General features: G+C 36.2%; 1 protein-coding gene across 3 annotated transcripts in view; it reads right to left on the reverse strand.

Moving 5' to 3' along the window:
• The window catches only part of ANO3 (anoctamin 3), a 440,613-nt gene that overhangs the window by 77,850 nt on the left and 344,825 nt on the right, over window positions 1–17,938 (reverse strand). For all 3 annotated transcript variants that reach the window (XM_025879336.2, XM_073904837.1, XM_073904838.1), the window contains 3 exons: window positions 15,059–15,193; window positions 7,180–7,276; window positions 13–73 (listed from right to left, as the gene is read on the reverse strand). In XM_025879336.2, coding sequence (XP_025735121.1) covers window positions 13–73; window positions 7,180–7,276; window positions 15,059–15,193 — 293 coding nt within the window. The remainder of the gene's footprint in view (window positions 1–12; window positions 74–7,179; window positions 7,277–15,058; window positions 15,194–17,938) is intronic.

A 17,938-nucleotide genomic window follows, 5' to 3' on the forward strand; every position in this document is an offset into this window, starting at 1 on the left:
GAACATACTTACCCCATATTGCCATAAAAATAGCAAAGAAGACCGTCCCTCCATTATCAAACAAGTATGTCACCTTAATGGAAAATGAAGCAAAAATATTAGTCACAAACTGATTATAATAATCTAGTGATTACAGTGTACATTTAGGTTCTATGGTTTTTTTCCCAAATGGAATCCCATTACTTTATGGTTTATAAATATAAGATATGAGATCCTTTCATGTGTCCTGCAACTGTTTCATATGATGTTTTCATGGGGAGAGGTGAGGAATCAACATTTTCCCCTTTCTCTTCTTTCTTCCCTCATATTCCCTGTGGACTTCACCTTCATTTCTGCTAAAAAGGGGTTCTAGCACCCTGAGGAAGTATTGTGGGCCACCGATTGTCAGGCTAAGGTTAGCTTTTCAGTTGAGGCGTACCTAGTTGCACTTCCTGTCAGCAAAACTTCTAGGACTGGGAAGTTACAGAATGCAGGATTCCACCAGTGAGGCAGCACCTTCAATGGAAAGGCATCACAGTGCTTGCCCTACTTTCTGACATCTTTCAGAGTGTGCCATGGGTCCGATAGTGGCTACAATTTTTTTTAAGAAGTTTCATATATCATGAAACATTTAGGATAAGTCCAAGTGTTTTTTTGAATCAGACATTACCTGAATTTTTATAAAGAACAGTGTACAATGGTATGATGTTACTGAATACAATATTCAGGCTTGCAAGGATTGTTTGATTTTAATAAATTATAAATTCAGCTTACCTTTGCTTCTTTTCATTTGCATAATGCCCTCCCTATAGTTATATTTTGTATTTATAGTGACGGCTATTAAACCAATACAGCTGAAGTAATACATGTTTCATTGTCATATACATAGGTACCATAAAACCTACAGGGAAAACAGGGACGCTTATCCTCACAGGAGAGAAAGGCCAATTAGGGGCTCAAGAACATTATTTTAAGGGAAGTGGGAATACACTGGTGTCCTCTTTGCGCAGTCTACAGTCCAGAGGCTGGTCAATGAGTGCATTAATACCAATGTGTATTTTAATTGCAACATCTGGGATACACTGCAAAACAATAGGTAAAACAGATAAAGATAGGGTGTGTTTTCCTGTCAAATAAAACACTACTGAAAATATCATTATACAAAACGTGCTCCTTTCAAAGGTTTGTGAGTAGGTGCAAAATGTCCTAGCTGGCTCTAAGCTTCTATGGTTGTTAAGGCTTGGGATTTCTAAAAATGTTCTAAGAAATGGTTTTCACCACAATCATCACCATATATTACGTACAGGCAGGAAAATGGCCATAAAGAAATTCATAAAATTTCTATAAAATTACGCCCAGTGGGGGAATCCAGCGTTTTTGTTTCCGACGGCATCCCACAGAGACACCTGCTATTGCCAAGCAGGTGAATAGCTGTCTGATTTCCTTCAGAACAGACCCAGTGTAGGAAACAGCCTCTTCAAGTGTTAGAACAGAGACTTTACACATGGGGACTTAAAGGTCACCAAGAAAACATGGCTTTTCCCCTGCTCCAGAAACAGCAGTGCTTTTAGAAAAGGGACAAATACAAAGCCATCTTACCAATAATTGGGTTGCATGGCTATGATTTGTCATAGTGTAAGCCATATTTTCCTTAAAAAATCTTTTCACTTTTTTTCTTCTGAGTTTGTTCACAAATCTTTCAGGCATTTTTTTTTTACTCAATAAATAAAACATTCATTTTTTTAGAAACACATCCATGAGACACGGTAAGGTATACATGTAATACTCAAGTAATGTGAGATTACATATATGTAATTCGAGGATGAAGCTAAAGTAGGAGTTATGGAAAACGTCAGAACTTGCCCTAAGGATGGGTATAAAAGCATAAAATCGTTGTGTTAGAGCCACTAAGATGTGACAGGTGGGATGGGCTATGATACGTGGGAGGCCACAGACCTAAGAAAAATAATCTGAAGCCTGCAGTTATAGCTGGAGTTGCTAAGAGTGGTATTTAGAGTGCTGATACACGACCTGTTGAATGAAAATGGGGGACAGGGAGAAGGAAGGGTCAAGCAGAGCCTGGATGGCTCAAGCTTAGACTGTGGGGATTTGGCAAGAGAATAAAAGGGGAAGAGGCCTTCTGCCTATTAGGAAAGGGACCCTTGCCCTATAAAAGAAAGCTCCAGGTGAAATCTCAAGAAAATTCCCAAAGCAACAAAACAGGCTTTTCCAAAAGCAAAAAGGAAGTGCATCCTATCTACAAGTATATATTTGCAATGGATTATTTTATTAGAAAAATAGCTTGCCTTTATGCATAGGGAGACCTGTGGACAAGCATTTTATTCAACATTGTTGATGTGAATAATATATAAAATAATATATAAAAATAATATATAATATATAAAGACAAAAGCAAACTAAGCCTCAAACAAAACTATGTTTAAGCACAAATTCTCCATTATGTTTGACATCTGATTTCTCTTGGAGAGCTGAGTGGGATTAGAAATCAATAAATGTGGTTATTGTTTAAAGAGGTAAATTACTTATTAAGTTGGAAGCTTAAGTCTTGGTCTCTTCTACTGTAGTTGCTAGGTCTGTCTCTAAAATTGTGTGATGGGTTCAGGGTCGCATTAGCCTCTGGAAACTGCCACTTAACATTCCATTAAAGCCCCTCTGGGCCAAGGAGAACAAAGCACTTCTTGGGCAGATTTGACCCTGCAGGCCGGCTACCATGTGGGAAGGAGAGCAAGGAGTTGGAATTTAGGCTGGAGTTCAGGCCTCTCTCACTTCCTCAGTCCTTAAGAATTCTAAGCCTTACCCTTGACCAATCGATTCTGAACTGTAGGACATGGGGCCCAGGAATCTACTTCTTAACAATGTCTTATGTGATTCTTATACTGACTTTTCCATGAAGTTTCTTAAAGAAAAAAATAGCCTCTGTCTTATTTCTGTTGTAACCTCAATATTGGTATATGTGGTCTGAGGCTCATACTTGGTATTGAGTAAATGCTTACTGAACAAGTTAAAAAAAACCCCAGAAACTAATAACTATTATAAATAAGGCTAACCTCAAGGGCAGAGTCAGTTTTAAAATGATATGATAAAACAATGCAGAACCCTTCTCATGATTTCACCTAAAATAAGAAAGCTTAGCATAATGCAAATTGACATTATGGTGTCAGATGCTTTTAAATGAATGTGCAAATATCACTGAATTACTTAGTTGCAAAAAAATTTTTAATCCCCATACTTGTATATGTTAAAAATTATGTTAATGTGCTTAAATGTTAAAAATATGTTAATGTACTTAAATATAACTTTTATCACATGATGGGACCAATTTTGTTCCATGGAACACATCCTTTAAATTATTAAGAAAATAATTATGTGTACACACACATACTTTTCAATAACATGACATTTAATTTTTTTTCTTGTCCAAAGTGGTGATGGATTCCATAAGGAATTAACAAGTTTCTAGATGATGTGGCTAGATGATCCTAGATTGATTGGCCTGTTTCTTTGGTAATAACCTGTCCCTTTATTTCTGACACTGTCCATCAAGTAACTTCTAAATGTTTAAGTATAGAAACTGATATTAAAAAAGAATGTTATTTCTATCAATAAAGGAAGAGTAATTCTGATTTTTAAGGTATAAAACAAGTAGCTACAGTTTTTTTTAGCCAGAAAAAAATACAATAGATATTAAATATTTCATCCCGGTGGGATTTATTTCTTGCATTGTTCCAGAAGTTAATAATCTCCTCTGTAAGGTAACTTTCCACCTTTCTTATAATAGTTATTAAATGAATTCTTTCTTAGTCAGACATGTCTCCATACATACCTTTTGTACTAAGAAAAGGAAGGATGTAGATATTACATAATGACAAAAGCCCCCTATATTTAGTGTTTCCTTGGACAATTGCTTTACTTTATCACTCTGCCATTGTGGATGTTTCTTATTTTTAGTATTCAGATAATGCTAGCATGTTTTATTAAATCTGTCTAAGTAAAAGTAGAAATAACATATATGGATTTGCTGGTATCTCTAAGGCTGTCATATGTCCTTGAAATGCATGGATTAAGAGAAGGACATGTGTGTGTATACACACACACACACACACACACACACACATATACATATATACCCTTAATTACTTTAATACGCTTGGCTTTTGCAAAAAATATTCAGAAAATGCTTCCCAAAATAAGACATATTTATGGAAACATTTAAAAATAATTCAAAACTAAGCATACTATTAGAAATTAAACTGTAAATAAAACAGATTTTCCTCATGGCTTGCATGCAAAATAAATAATTCAGAAGCTAATTTTACTAAGTTTTGGTTTCATAGTAGGATATTGAGTGATTTCTGATTTTATACCCTGCCTTGTCAAAATTAATTGTATGGAGACCTTTACTTCTGAACAATATGGGGTAACAGAGATTGATTTTACCCCATTCTGGAAACAACCAAAGAATGAACAAAATACATAAGCAAAAGATTTCAAGACAGTGGATTTTGGGCAAGAAGGGCAATGATCCCTGAGAGGTGGGAAACGAATGAGGTGAGCATTAAGATTGCCTCAGATTATCCTGCTGAAAGAGTTGGCAGGATGCAGATAGTACCCAGTGAGCATGTCTGTGAGGAGACTATCCGAGGAAAGGACCACCCTAAATGAGTACCAGCGCGCCCATTCCCACCAGCCAGACTGGAAATCCTTCCTTTGCAGTGCATCGGGTACTGTACACAGACAGATATTACTTTCATCGTGGGGAAAAATTCATGCTGGTTACAGTACTGCAATGAACCCAGCTCACAAGCCTTAAAAGCAAGACCCAAAAGGTCCATATTATTTCCAAGTAACTAAATCACAATAACTCTATACGTCCAGTAGAATAGTTAGAATTAAAAAGACTGGCCATCCTGAGGAGTAGTGACTATATGGAAAACTGGAACTCTCATATACTGTGGATGGGAAAGTCGAATGGTATAAATGCTTTGGAAAGCATTTTGGCAACCTCTTAGAAGATTAAACAACCACCTATCATATAATCTAGTCATTTTACTCTTAGGTGTTTACCCAAGAGAAATAATAGTGCCTGTCTATATGCAAGCTTATAGATGAATGTTCAGAGCAGCTTTATATAAAATGGTAACTCAAAACAACCCACGGGTCCATTAATAGAGAAGCAGATAGACAAATTCTGGTATAGCTGTGTAATGCAATAGTATTCAGCAATAAAGAGAAATGATCTACTGATAAGTGTTTCAACATGGATGAATCTCAAAATGATTATGCTGAGTGAAAGAAGCCAGGAAAAAAACCCACACCACACACTGTATGATTCCATTTACATAAGAGTCTAGAAAATACAAACTTATCTATAAAGAAAGAAAGTAGTTGATTGCCTCGGCACAGGCTTGGAATTGCGGAGGGGTGGTTAGGGTTACAAGAGGCCGTGAGGCTTCCCCGTTCATTATCCTGATTGTAGTGATGTTTCAAAGGTGCATATATAATGTCAAAATGTATCAGTTAGTACATTTTAAATGTGTGCATTCCAAAGAAGACATCCAAATGGCCAACAGACACATGAAAAAGTGCTCAATATCACTCAGAATCAGGGAAATCCAAATCAAAACCTCAATGAAATACCACCTTACACCAGTCAGAATGGCTAGAATTAACAAGTCAGGAAACGACAGATGTTGGCGGGGATGTGGAGAAAGGGGAACCCTCCTACACTGTTGGTGGGAATGCAAGCTGGTGCAACCCCTCTGGAAAACAGTATGGAGGTTCCTCAAACAGTTGAAAATAGAGCTACCCTATGACCCAGCAATTACACTACTGGGTATTTACCCCAAAGATACAAATGTAGGGACCCGAAGGGGTACGTGCACCCTGATGTTTATAGCAGCAATGTCCACAATAGCCAAACTGTGGAAAGAGCCAAGATGCCCATCAACAGATGAATGGATAAAGAAGATGTGGTATATATACACAATGGAATATTATGCAGCCATCAAAAGGAATGAAATCTTGCCATTTGCAATGACATGGATGGAACTGGAGGGTGTTATGCTGAGTGAAATAAGTCAATCAGAGAAAGACATGTATCATGTGATCTCACTGATATGAGGAATTCTTAATCTCAGGAAACAAACTGAGGGTTGCTGGAGTGGTGGGGGGTGGGAGGGATGGGGTGGCTGGGTGATAGACATTGGGGAGGGTATGTGCTATGGTGAGCGCTGTGAATTGTGCAAGACTGTTGAATCACAGACCTGTACCTCTGAAACAAATAATACATTACATGTTAAAAACAAAAGAAGATAGCAGGAGGGGAAGAATGAAGGGGGGGAAATCGGAGGGGGAGACAAACTATGAGACACTATGGACTCTGAGAAACAAATTGAGGGTTCTAGAGGGGAGGGGGTTGGGGGGATGGTTTAGCCTGGTGATGGGTATTAAAGAGGGCACGTTCTGCATGGAGCACTGGGTGTTATACACAAACAATGAATCATAGAACACTACATCAAAAACTAATGATGTAATGTATGGTGATTAACGTAACATAATAAAAAATAACTAAAAAATAAATAAATGTGTGCATATTATGTTAATTATGCTTCAATAAAACTGTTTTAAAGATAAATAGTAATCATAAAATTCAGTTTCTCAAACGTGTATGCACATTGGAATCACTTGGGAAGTTTTAAAACAGACTGATGTCTAGGTTCCAAACCCAAAGCTACTGATTTAATTAGTTGCTCAGGGGTGTGGCTTGGGCTTCAGAAGTTTTAAAAAACCCTTCAGGTGATTCTAATAGGCAGCAACTTGAGAATTTTAGTATGTTGTTTCCTTTTCTCTGTAAAATTAAAAGTATTGTAATGAGTGTTTGTGGAAAACAGAAACTTAATCATTAGTAATAGAAACCATCATCTTCTCAAAAGAATCTAGGTGTCATTCCACGTGGAAGTTTATGTCTCTTAGGACAGTAATCAGTTATAAAAACAATGGAAGACCAAAATATTCAAATAAAAATGCACTCATTTTGTAATTGCTTCAGAGTGATGGTCTATTCGTTTATCAATGATATTAATTGTTGCAACTCTTGGGAATATTTAACTTTGTTTGGCGGACTTTTTACTATCTGCTTCTGTGAAAAAGTAGAGTTCAAGAAGGAGGGTCCACACGTACCTTGGCGTAGATACAGCTTTCGTTGAGTCTCTGCAGTGAACAGTTCTTGTCACAGAGAGGGCACATGAAGACTTCGGTGGCCTTGCAAATTTCTTGGCTTGAGAAACCAAAGAAGAAAAAGAAAGCATGAATCTCCACCTTTAAGAAGGTGCTTAATCCCTCTGGCTAATCCTGTGGGAAGCGGCAAGGCAGAGAGGAAAAGAAGAAATGGACACAGTGGGAGTGGTGACCAGGTAAGGAAGAATTTGTGTGGCTCCAACACAAATTTTTAGGATATTTGTGTAATAGAGATTTGTGTTTGCTTCTTTGTTTTTAGAAGTCTCTGCCAGGATACTGGAATGATAATAGGCCACACTTTATACTTATGAGACACTTGTGGGGCTTTGTGGCAAAGACAGGGACACAGGATTTCATGGCACTCAGGATAATCTTGTGAGGAATACCCGAGAGAGTTTTAACCAAGCTCACGGCTTGGAAGTGGCTGAGCTGAAATCAAAGCTGAATATTCTGATTTCTCAAGTCTATTGATCTTTCTCCTGGATCTCACTGCCTTCGAATCACCAAAATGAACAGCATCCATAACTCACACAACTTCATAACTCCCACTACAGTCAATGGGTGCATCATGTTCATTGAAAATTTGAGGGAGTTGATTTTTTTGCAGTGTCTTGACACACAGACATGACAGTTTTTATTTACTGAATATGTATTATATGTATATATGTATTATATTCTCTATTAGAATTAAATTTTCTAATATTTGTCTCTTCAGTTTCATACCAACTACCTTTAAATGTCTTTAGCACCCATTATAGATGACTTTGTGACACGAGTCAGATACCAATAACAATTTCTCAAAAGCTTCCCAGCCTGAGAGTTCACAGCAATCTATTTTTTAAAATGTCTTGTGCTTTTGTCTGTCATAAGTGTCCCTTTCCCACTTAGTAGCCTCTAAATAAATTGCCTTTAATTAAATCTGCTTTGGAAATGTTGAAAGTAGTTTTAAAGGCTTTTGAAAATATATCTGGAAATGCAGCTATTTAATAAATAATAATACAGGTTTATTGGCAGTGTTTACAACATAATTTACTGCTTTTAAAAATAGATATACTCAAATGAAGCAAAAAAACAATGTATATGTATTTCAAATCTCACTCCAAAGTAGGAATACATAGTAAGTAATAACATTATATAGTAATACAGCACTTTAAGGTGGGCAAAGGTGGGTTCATATCCATTAAGTCTGGTCCTCACTGCAATCTCCTGCAATGGTAATTATCTCCACAACTAAGAGGAAACTGATGTTTAATTTTAAGTAATTTGCTCAACGTCATCTTGCTAACAAGAGGGACTTCCAGGAACCAAGTTTAGGTTTTTGTGATTCTAGGTCCAGTTCCCCATTAACTGTAACATATCTAAAAGAGAAAGCTTTATTTCATATTAAAAGCAACTTTCCAGTGAAGAGAATTAAGAGTACGCTTATCATGAAAAGCTCTGAGTAATGTATAGAACTGGTGAATCATTATATTTTATATTTGACACTAATATTACACTGTATGTTAATTGTACTTGAATAAAAAAAACTCCGGCAAATAAAAAAAATAAAAGGAACTTTTCTATAAAACTAGTTTATTAATGGTAATGATAGTCTTAAAGGTCTAATAAATACTATAATTTTCCTACTCTCACATACATCATCTTGCTAGTAATCAGGACATCTATATGAAGTAGAAGAAAAGCAAGTAAAACATTCATATTAAAAGACCAAAAGAAGAAGAAAATTATACCTCCTCTTAGTTATATCATTACTTTTTAGGAATAAGAATTAACACAGACCTTGAAGGAAGTTTTGATTAAAATTTCATAATTCACTCTATTTCAAGAATGACATGATGTGTCCTGAACTGAAATCTCATACTAAAAAGTACTAGAGTCAGTTTATACCACATCATTTTTCCCACCTCCTACATGGTCAAACAAAAGCACAAATCTATCAAAGCACCATGTCTAGAATCCCAATCCATCAGACTGAGTCCTATTTTTTAATTCCAGAATTATTAAATTCATTTTCTATAAGTTGTTCAAAGTTCAACTTGATATGTAACATAAAAATTAAACAACTTTTGACAACATATTTTTTAGCCTAAATTAAGGAAGTGAATACTATCACAAATTTCTTTGACTTAAGTTAACCACTAGAGGGAGGGAGAGTGTCCAGCATGAATGTTTCTTCATTTTGTTTGCACAGCCTGATAATAGAAACCATCACTTGAATTGTGGCTTTCTTTCATTTTATACCTATTGTTAGATATACACATCAAGGGCTGAATCGAAGGAAATAATAATTACCACCAACATAAGATAATGGGAGAGGGAGCGATTTGTCCTTTTTGGGGGTGGCTGTCTGGACCTGCTCCCAGGTCTTCATGTTTCCTGTGATCCTGTTAACATGACAAAGCACAGAAGAAGATGCTTGGTGATGTCTATTTTGAGGAAATGTGAAAATGTGAAAGTGGGTTTAAGGGAAGGCAGTATGAAAGCATGAGTAAAACACGATTTTAGAATCAGATATAATCATTGGGGAAAAGTAAATCAAATCACACGATAATACTCTATATCGGTTAGGATCGCTATTATGAAGCAAAACAAAACAAAACAAACAACGTGATGGCAAAGATGTAGAGATTTGGGGACATTTGCACACTGTTGGTGTGACTATAAAATGGTGCAGCCACTATGGAAAACAATATGGAGGTCCCTCAAAAAATTAAAAATAGAACTACTATTAAAATCCAGCAATCCCACTTCTGGGTATGTATCTAAAAGGACTGAAACTAGGATCTAGAAGAGATATCTGCACTCCCGTGTTCATTGCAACATTATTCACAATAGCCAAGATATGAAAATAACCCTGGTGTCCACCAAAAAATGAATAAAGAAAATGTCATATAAACATACAATAGAATATTATTCATCCTTAAAAAAGAAGGAAACCCTAACATATGCAACAACATAAATGAACCTGGAGGACACTATGCTAAGTGAAATAAGCCAGGCACAGGACAAATGATGCATGATTTTGCATATATTAAGTATTTAAAACAGTCAAACTCATAGAAACAGAACAGAATCATGGTTGCCAGAGGGTAGGGGAGCAGGAAATCGGGAGTTGCTGTTCAACAGGGATAAAGTTCCAGTTATACAATATGAATAAACTCTAGAGGTCTATTGTGTGACATTGTACCTAGAGTTAACATTACTGTAGTGTGCACTTAAAAATTTGTGAAGAGGGTAAAGCTAATGTCAAGTGTTCTTTCCACAATTTTAAAAAATCCAATAAAGGTTTAAAACTTAGCTGATGACTTACTACATACATTCCTCTGACCAAGTCACTTACCTCTCTGATGGAGATAATAACTAACTGGGATATTACATAAGGGATATTGATACTGTGCCTGGAACATCATAGGCACTAGATAGACTTTATTGCTAAGGATGTTGTCAGGAGAGAGTTAAAGAGGTCCTTTATGACTCAACAGCTTTTGAAAACCTGGTCTGATGCTAAGGATCACTTAAATTTCTCAGTGAGTTCTAATGGCAAAGAGTAAAGGATGGACCAGAAAGTTGGGGCTTCTGCTCTTTGCCCTGGACCTGGAAAACCATTTTATCTGCCTTCTTGTTCATTTTCATATTCCTATGATATGTACTCTGCCAGGCAAACATCTGACCACATTTGGTTAGGTAAGACCAATGAACACATGTAAATATACATATGTACATATACATACAGTAATAATCTACAACTTGATTGCTAGATAATTTTACAATTAACTACAGGGCAATTAATAAATATGACCTTAGTTTTCATGAACATAGTTGACAGAAACATAATAAACACAACCTAATCTTCAGATTTTTAACATATTGTTACCTTGTAATATAAAAGAGCTTAATAAAATAGTACTAAAACAAAGCAACACTAAATGAAAGCCCTGTGTCCTCCCATGACCTGCCATGATAACACCTCCAACTTAACCATGACTTAACTATGTCTGACACCTTGAATAGAAACTTTTTGAAATTTTGAAAGTCAAGATATTCAGTGATGCTTATCTTGGTTTAGAATAGAAAGTCTGACAAGATGTTAATTATAGTGTGACAGAGTAGCAGTAATATAATACCATAAAGCACTGAAGAAAAAGGTTTGCTAATGCCTTTTAAAACACTCCTTGTACTAAAGGTACTTATATGCAAAGAGTCTAATTTACTTTTTCGGTACATAAATCAATAGGGGTGGCAAATCTATTCCTTTCATTGCCTTTTGTTCATTTTCAGCTTTGTAGGTGTAGAGGAAGGCGTCTATACCGTATAGTAAAACTTTGTGAATATGTTCTCCATAGAACCAACTTCAACAGTAGCTACCCATCTAAAAATCATTTTATGTCTCTATCAATTCATTTTAAAACAGTGGTTTTCCCAGGTTTCTTCCCATTCTGTTTTCCCTCCCTTCCCCTATGGACAAAATCAGAGAGGGAGAGAGAGAGACAAACCATGAGAGACTCTTCACTATGGGAAAGAAACTGAAGGTTGCTGGAGGGGAGGTCTGTGGGGGAATGGGGTAATTGGGTGAGGGGCATTAAGTAGGGCACATGATATGATGAGTGCTGTGATATTTGACTGATGAATTACTGAACTCTACATCTGAAACTGATGTACTATATGTTAGCTAATTGAATTTAAATAAAATAAATAAATAAATAAAAATTAAAAAAAATAAAAGAGTGGTTTTCTAAAACCCTGAAGACTATCAAAAACACTGTTAGAACTAATAAATGAATTCAATAAAGCTGCAGAATACAAAATCAATATACAAATATCAGTTACATTTCTATACACTAACAATGAACTACCAAAAAGAGAAAAAGAAAACAGTTCCATTTACAATTGCCCTAAAAATAAAATAATTAGGGCTAAATTCAACTGATGAGGTAAAAGATCTATACATTGAAAATTAAGACATTGATGAAAAAAATTGAAAAAGACACAAATAAATGGGAAGATATTTTGTGCTCATGGATTGGAAGAATTAATACCCTTGATATGTCTAGACTACCAAAAGATATCTACAGATTCAATGCAATCTCTATCAAAATTTCAATGGTATTTTCAGAGAAATAGAAAAAGCAATCCTAAAATTTTTATGGAACACAACAAACCCTAAATAGCCAAAGCAATCTTGAGAAAGAAGAACAAAATGGGAGGCATGACACCTGGTTTCAAATAATATTATAAAGCAATAGTAATCAAAACAGTATGGTATTGGCATAAAAATAGGCCCATAGATCAATGGAACAGAATACAGAACGTAGAAACAAACCCATGTATATGTGGTTTTTTGACAAAGTGGGCAAAATATACCATGGAAAAAGGATAGTCTCTTCAATAAATGGTATTGGGAAAATTGGATATCCACATGCAGAAGAACAAAACTAAACCCCTATCTTATACCATATGTAAAAATTAACTCAGAATGGATTAGACTTAGATTTAAGACCTGAAACCATGAAACTCCTAGAAGAAAACATAGGGGGTAAACTCTTTGAAACTGGCCTTCCCAGTGATTTTTAGTATTTGACACCAAAAGCAAAGGCAACCAAAGCAAAAATTAACAAGTGGGATGGACTCATCAAACTAAAAACTTCTGCATTAGCAAAGAAAACCACCAACAAAACAAAAAGACAACCTACAGAATGGGAGAAAATATTTACAAAACATATATCTGATAAGGGGTTAATATCCAAAATATATAAAGAACACATACAATTCAATAGCAGAAAAACAAGCAATCTGATTTAAAAAATGGGCAGAGAAACTGAATAGACATTTTTTCAAAGAAGATCTACAAGTCAACAGGTACATGAAAAGGTGATCAACATCATTAATCATCAGGGTAATGCAAATCAAAGCCACAGTGAGATACCAGCTCACACCTGTTAGGATGCCTATAATCAAAGCACTGCTGATAGGAATCTAAATTGGTGCAGCCACTATGGAAAACAATATGGAGATTCCTCAAAATATTAAAAATAGAACTACCATACGATCCTGCAACCCCAGTTCTAAGTGTATATCCAAAGAAAATGAAAACAGGATCTTGAAGAGGCATCTGCATTCCTATGTTCATTGTAGCATTACTTACAATAGCCAAGATATGTAAACAACTTAAGTGCCCACTGATGAATGGATAAAGATGTGGTGTGTGTGCATGTGTGTGTGTGTGTGTGTGTGTGTGTGTGTGTGTGTGTGTAATATATTCAGCCATGAGAAAGAAGGAAATCCTGCCATTTGTGACTTGGATGGACCTTGAAGGTATTATACTAAGTAAGATAAGCCAGAGGAAGAAAAATTATTTTATGGCATCACCTTAAAGTAAATCTTTAAGAAAGCCAAACTCATAGAAAGAGAGAATAAAAAAGTAGAAAAAAGTGTTTTTCTTTCCAAGATACTATAACTTCAAATCATAACCTGTTTTCTTAGCTTCAGAGGTTACTGATTTAACAGCATACAGAGAAATGCCCAAATAGGGATAGATGTTTCCACTGGGCACAACTCTGTTCAGGAAGATGCTGCCTTCCAGAGTGGTAGTGAGTTTGCAAAATTCTGAAATAAACCTCCGACTAGATGAAATGTGTTTGAACAGTAGGTGTTTCTTTGTTTTCAAACTAATTATCATTTAGCATTCATGGAGAGCAAGGGGACACTAAGATATCAAATCAAGGACGTTGGTTATGGAACTGGATTTAACTCTAGGACAATGGAAATATTTTGTTTTTTGGCAAATCGTTATCCATACACATATGTATAATAAAGATATATATATATGTGTGTGTAGAGAGAGAGAGAAAGAGAGAGAGAATTCAAGGAAATTATTTTTATGATACCATTAACTGTCATGATTACTACCCAGTAGTAAGGTCATGGTTAAAAGATGGACCAAAGGAGAACAAAGTGCTGAGCTTTAAAGGAGGGAAGTGCTTTTCATATTTTGAATTATATCATACAAGCCTGAACTTGATGATATCTTTGTATATATTAAATAAAACATTCATTGTGAGGATTCTTTAATGTCTGGGTGAGTCTTGTCTCTGCTGAATAATAATGTATTGTTCCTCCACGCACATCTTGAGTGATTTCAACTTTAACAGTAGAATCTCCATTCTCATAAATGCTTGATTTTTGTCAAACCTTATTTCACTACCGTCTTGATACTTTAAGTTGATACTAAAAAACTTACAAATATTTGTTCTTATAGAGAATAAGAAGAAAATAGAAAGTGATTTTATGTTCTCAGGAGAGAAGATTGCTCAGAGCAGGATTTATGTGCTACAAATATTTTTGTTCAGACATCTCTAAACATGTAAGTTTCCCTCATCTGCAAAAAAGATGGTAGTGAAGTTCCTATCAAATGAAAAAAAAAAGAGAACATTATTGGGAAGCTCTTTGTATATTGTAAGTGTTTAAAGAATTATAGTAATTTAGATTATTTGAACTACCTTAGTGAGAGGGCATTCTGGACTACCAAATACTATGGAAATGTAAATTATATAAAACTACCATTGCCTTGTTGAATTATTAAGTGGGATATACTAGAAAGAGAAATTTTGCATACAGAGAAACAGTCTTAGAACTTATCCAAGAGAATTTGCATATAAAAATATGGAAATGGCCTTTTAAAAAATAGTGCTTTTCTCTTCCCCTCAGAAATCCCAGCAAATAAATTGTAGAACCATGAGTTGTTTTTCACAGTCAGCATTATCATAAAGCTTCTGCCAATCAGAATAAAGGCCAACACATTTTAATAAGGCTCTTAATAGCTCACCTTACTTGACTTCCATTCATTGTAAATATCCCATAGAAAAACACACACAAGCCAACCAGTGCTGCAGGAATCAGCATTCCAGTATACCATCCCAGCCAAGCAAAGTATAGCCCAATCTTCTCACCGAAGTAGAGTCTGCATGAGAAAGCAAACCCTTAGTTTAAAGCAACACAAGCAACATGGCAAATGTTGATGTCACACCTAGTCAAAATTTCAGATGGACATACCAGCTCAGTTCCTCAGTAAGTTACATCTGGGATATCTTAATATTCCCACTTGTTAATGAATCCAATAATGGTGATGCTATTTATCTTTAAACACTGTCATTCCAGGGGTAATTTTATAAAATGTATTCTTTCTGTGTCAAACTTCTTAACAAGGTTCATAAAACTTTTAAAAGCCAATTATTGCCTTTCTCCATCCTCCTAGTAAAATGTCTTTTTGTTTTCCACACACAGAGCTGTGCTAAATCATATTGCTTTTGTGTAAATTAGAAAAAAGTCTTCCCTGTAGGTAGATGTTGAGAGTAGACTTGATTTCAGTCTCCATCTGCACCCTTGGCCAGACTCCCTTATGCTAGACACAATCATGTCACACCTTCCTCAACAAAGTTAACTCTGCAGTTCCTGGAGCACACGATTCTTTCCTTGGTCAATGCTGTTCCCTTACTTTGGAATATTACATTTCATCTTCCTCCCTTGTCTGGCTTGTACACATCCTTCACTTTATATCACTTCTTACAGGAAGCCTTTCCTGACTTCCACCGCAACCCTGGCTTAGACGCTCCTGATCTTGTTCACATATTGCCCTCACCCACATTTCAGTGTCTTAAATTTATAACACTTTATGGCAATTAACCTGTCACTCTTCCATTCCTCTCCCCTCCATAAGACTTCAAGTGCCTCAAAGTGGACCTGTGTCTTCTTTACTAGCACCCACCACAGGGAGTACTGAATGAAACTAAGGAAATGAATATATTTTATTTCCCTTGAGCCGATGAACATAGTTTATATGGAAATGGCAGATGAATAAGACAGTTCTAATGACTATCTTTTGCTCTTTCTTCACCAAGTCTACTGACAATATCAACTGCCACACAGTTTATAAAGCTCTGGTAAGAAATAATAATTTCTTGAATTCTCTATGACTGTTTGGTCTCCATCTTCTAAAAATGGTTACTTAACACAGTTTCGTTCCAGGGATAGCTCTAAAAATCGGTGTTGTACAGCTCATTTAGGAATATTGCACTGGGCAGTGATTCTTGCTGGGAAGGAAATTCTCTCGGTATTTTTTCCTTGACAAGACAATTCTCTTGGTATTTTTTTTCTCTCTGAAAATCATTCTTTTTCTACGTCACTCTCTGTATTGTGCAGATTAAAATTTTGCATATTCTACCAGGTATAGAAATGGAGTCATCCTCCATTTATCTAAGTTTTTGTTTTTTTTCATTGATTTCTCTTAGGAGACATAGATCAGTAGATCATTCACTTCTCATACAACGATATTGTTCTAGTTGAGACAAAAGCTTATCATATCAACAGGTATTGCAATAAAGCCATCTGTTCCTTTAAGCAAGTGTTCTTCTGTGAAGTAGAGTGGGTTTTTGCATATATTACTAACATAATGGAATGTCTTTATAATAATGACTACAGAGGACTGCACAGACAACCCCCCTTAAACAGGCAGCATTATACTGAAATTTTCAATTATATACTGTTGAAGGTTAAGAGGAACAACAATATTATTTGACAGTCGTTTTATCACCTAAGTTACAGCAGATTTTAGATCCGATTCGGGAGAGGGAGAAGCTAGTTCCAGGCCAAGAAAGCTGATGGAAACCCCCTTGACCTAGAGCATTGGTATTCATAATATTCTAGCATCTCTAGAGGAATCTCAAAAACCATGCCGAGGCAGGGAAGAATTGCTCGGTTGCTATCGGTGTCACTCTTCACTATCCTTCACCCATAGCCACTCTCTTTTTATCTGTTTTATATCTGGGTAACAAGCAGGTTCCTAGAGAGCAGGAAGATGCTGAAGTGCCATCTCTACTCTTTTATGGCCTTCATCTTGGGTAAGCCCTTCATCTCCCCCCTCTCTTCTTAGCTACTTGAACACAAAATATATGACTTTCATAAGCAAAATTTCCCTTCTGTGTCAATAGCCAAATAATTGGTAACAGTAGCCAAATAACCTTAGTTATTAAAAATAAAGGTTACTTGCTGAAATTACCTGAAGCAGCAATAGCAATGTGTCTAATAGATAAGAGAATTATTTGACAGAGAGAGACACAGCGAGAACGGGAACACAAGCAGGGAGAGTGGGAGAGGGAGAAGCAGGCCTCCCACTGAGCAGGACTCGATCCCAGGACCCTGGGATCATGACCTGAGCCGAAGGCAGATGCTTAATGACTGAGCCACCCAGGCACCCCGCCTGATATTTTTAAAAGAACAAATTATCCTCCATCAAAATTAAATAAATAATGAATAAAACAGTATCTGGAGACTAACTGAAATTGAGAGCAGTTACTCACTATAAATGTGCTTCCTGGAATGGAATACTTACAAATTCTTGGTTGAAAGACATGCGTAGATGCTATGTTGGTCATTTTTCTCTCTGCTCTCAGACCCATTTTCTGCCTTTCCCCATTTTGGTTTGTTTTCACAGGGAAGTAGATTACACAGGTTCTATTGTAAATTGCTCCTGGAAGACTCAAAGGTGTGAGGAGGGGGGGAAAGCCAAGAGCTTTCCTTCTCTCTCGGGCAAGGTCTCAGGGAGAAGTAGTCATTCCTTCTTCATGGCTCCACTGCCAACACTTTCACTTCTCTGTGGACAGTCCTAGTTGTGGATGGTGTAGCTCCTGCCCAATGGCCCAGGTAGTGG

This window comes from Callorhinus ursinus, unplaced genomic scaffold (assembly GCF_003265705.2).
Source record: "Callorhinus ursinus isolate GAN/ISIS: 27379988/994484 unplaced genomic scaffold, GSC_fseal_2.0 scaffold21, whole genome shotgun sequence".
Lineage (NCBI taxonomy): Eukaryota > Metazoa > Chordata > Mammalia > Carnivora > Otariidae > Callorhinus > Callorhinus ursinus.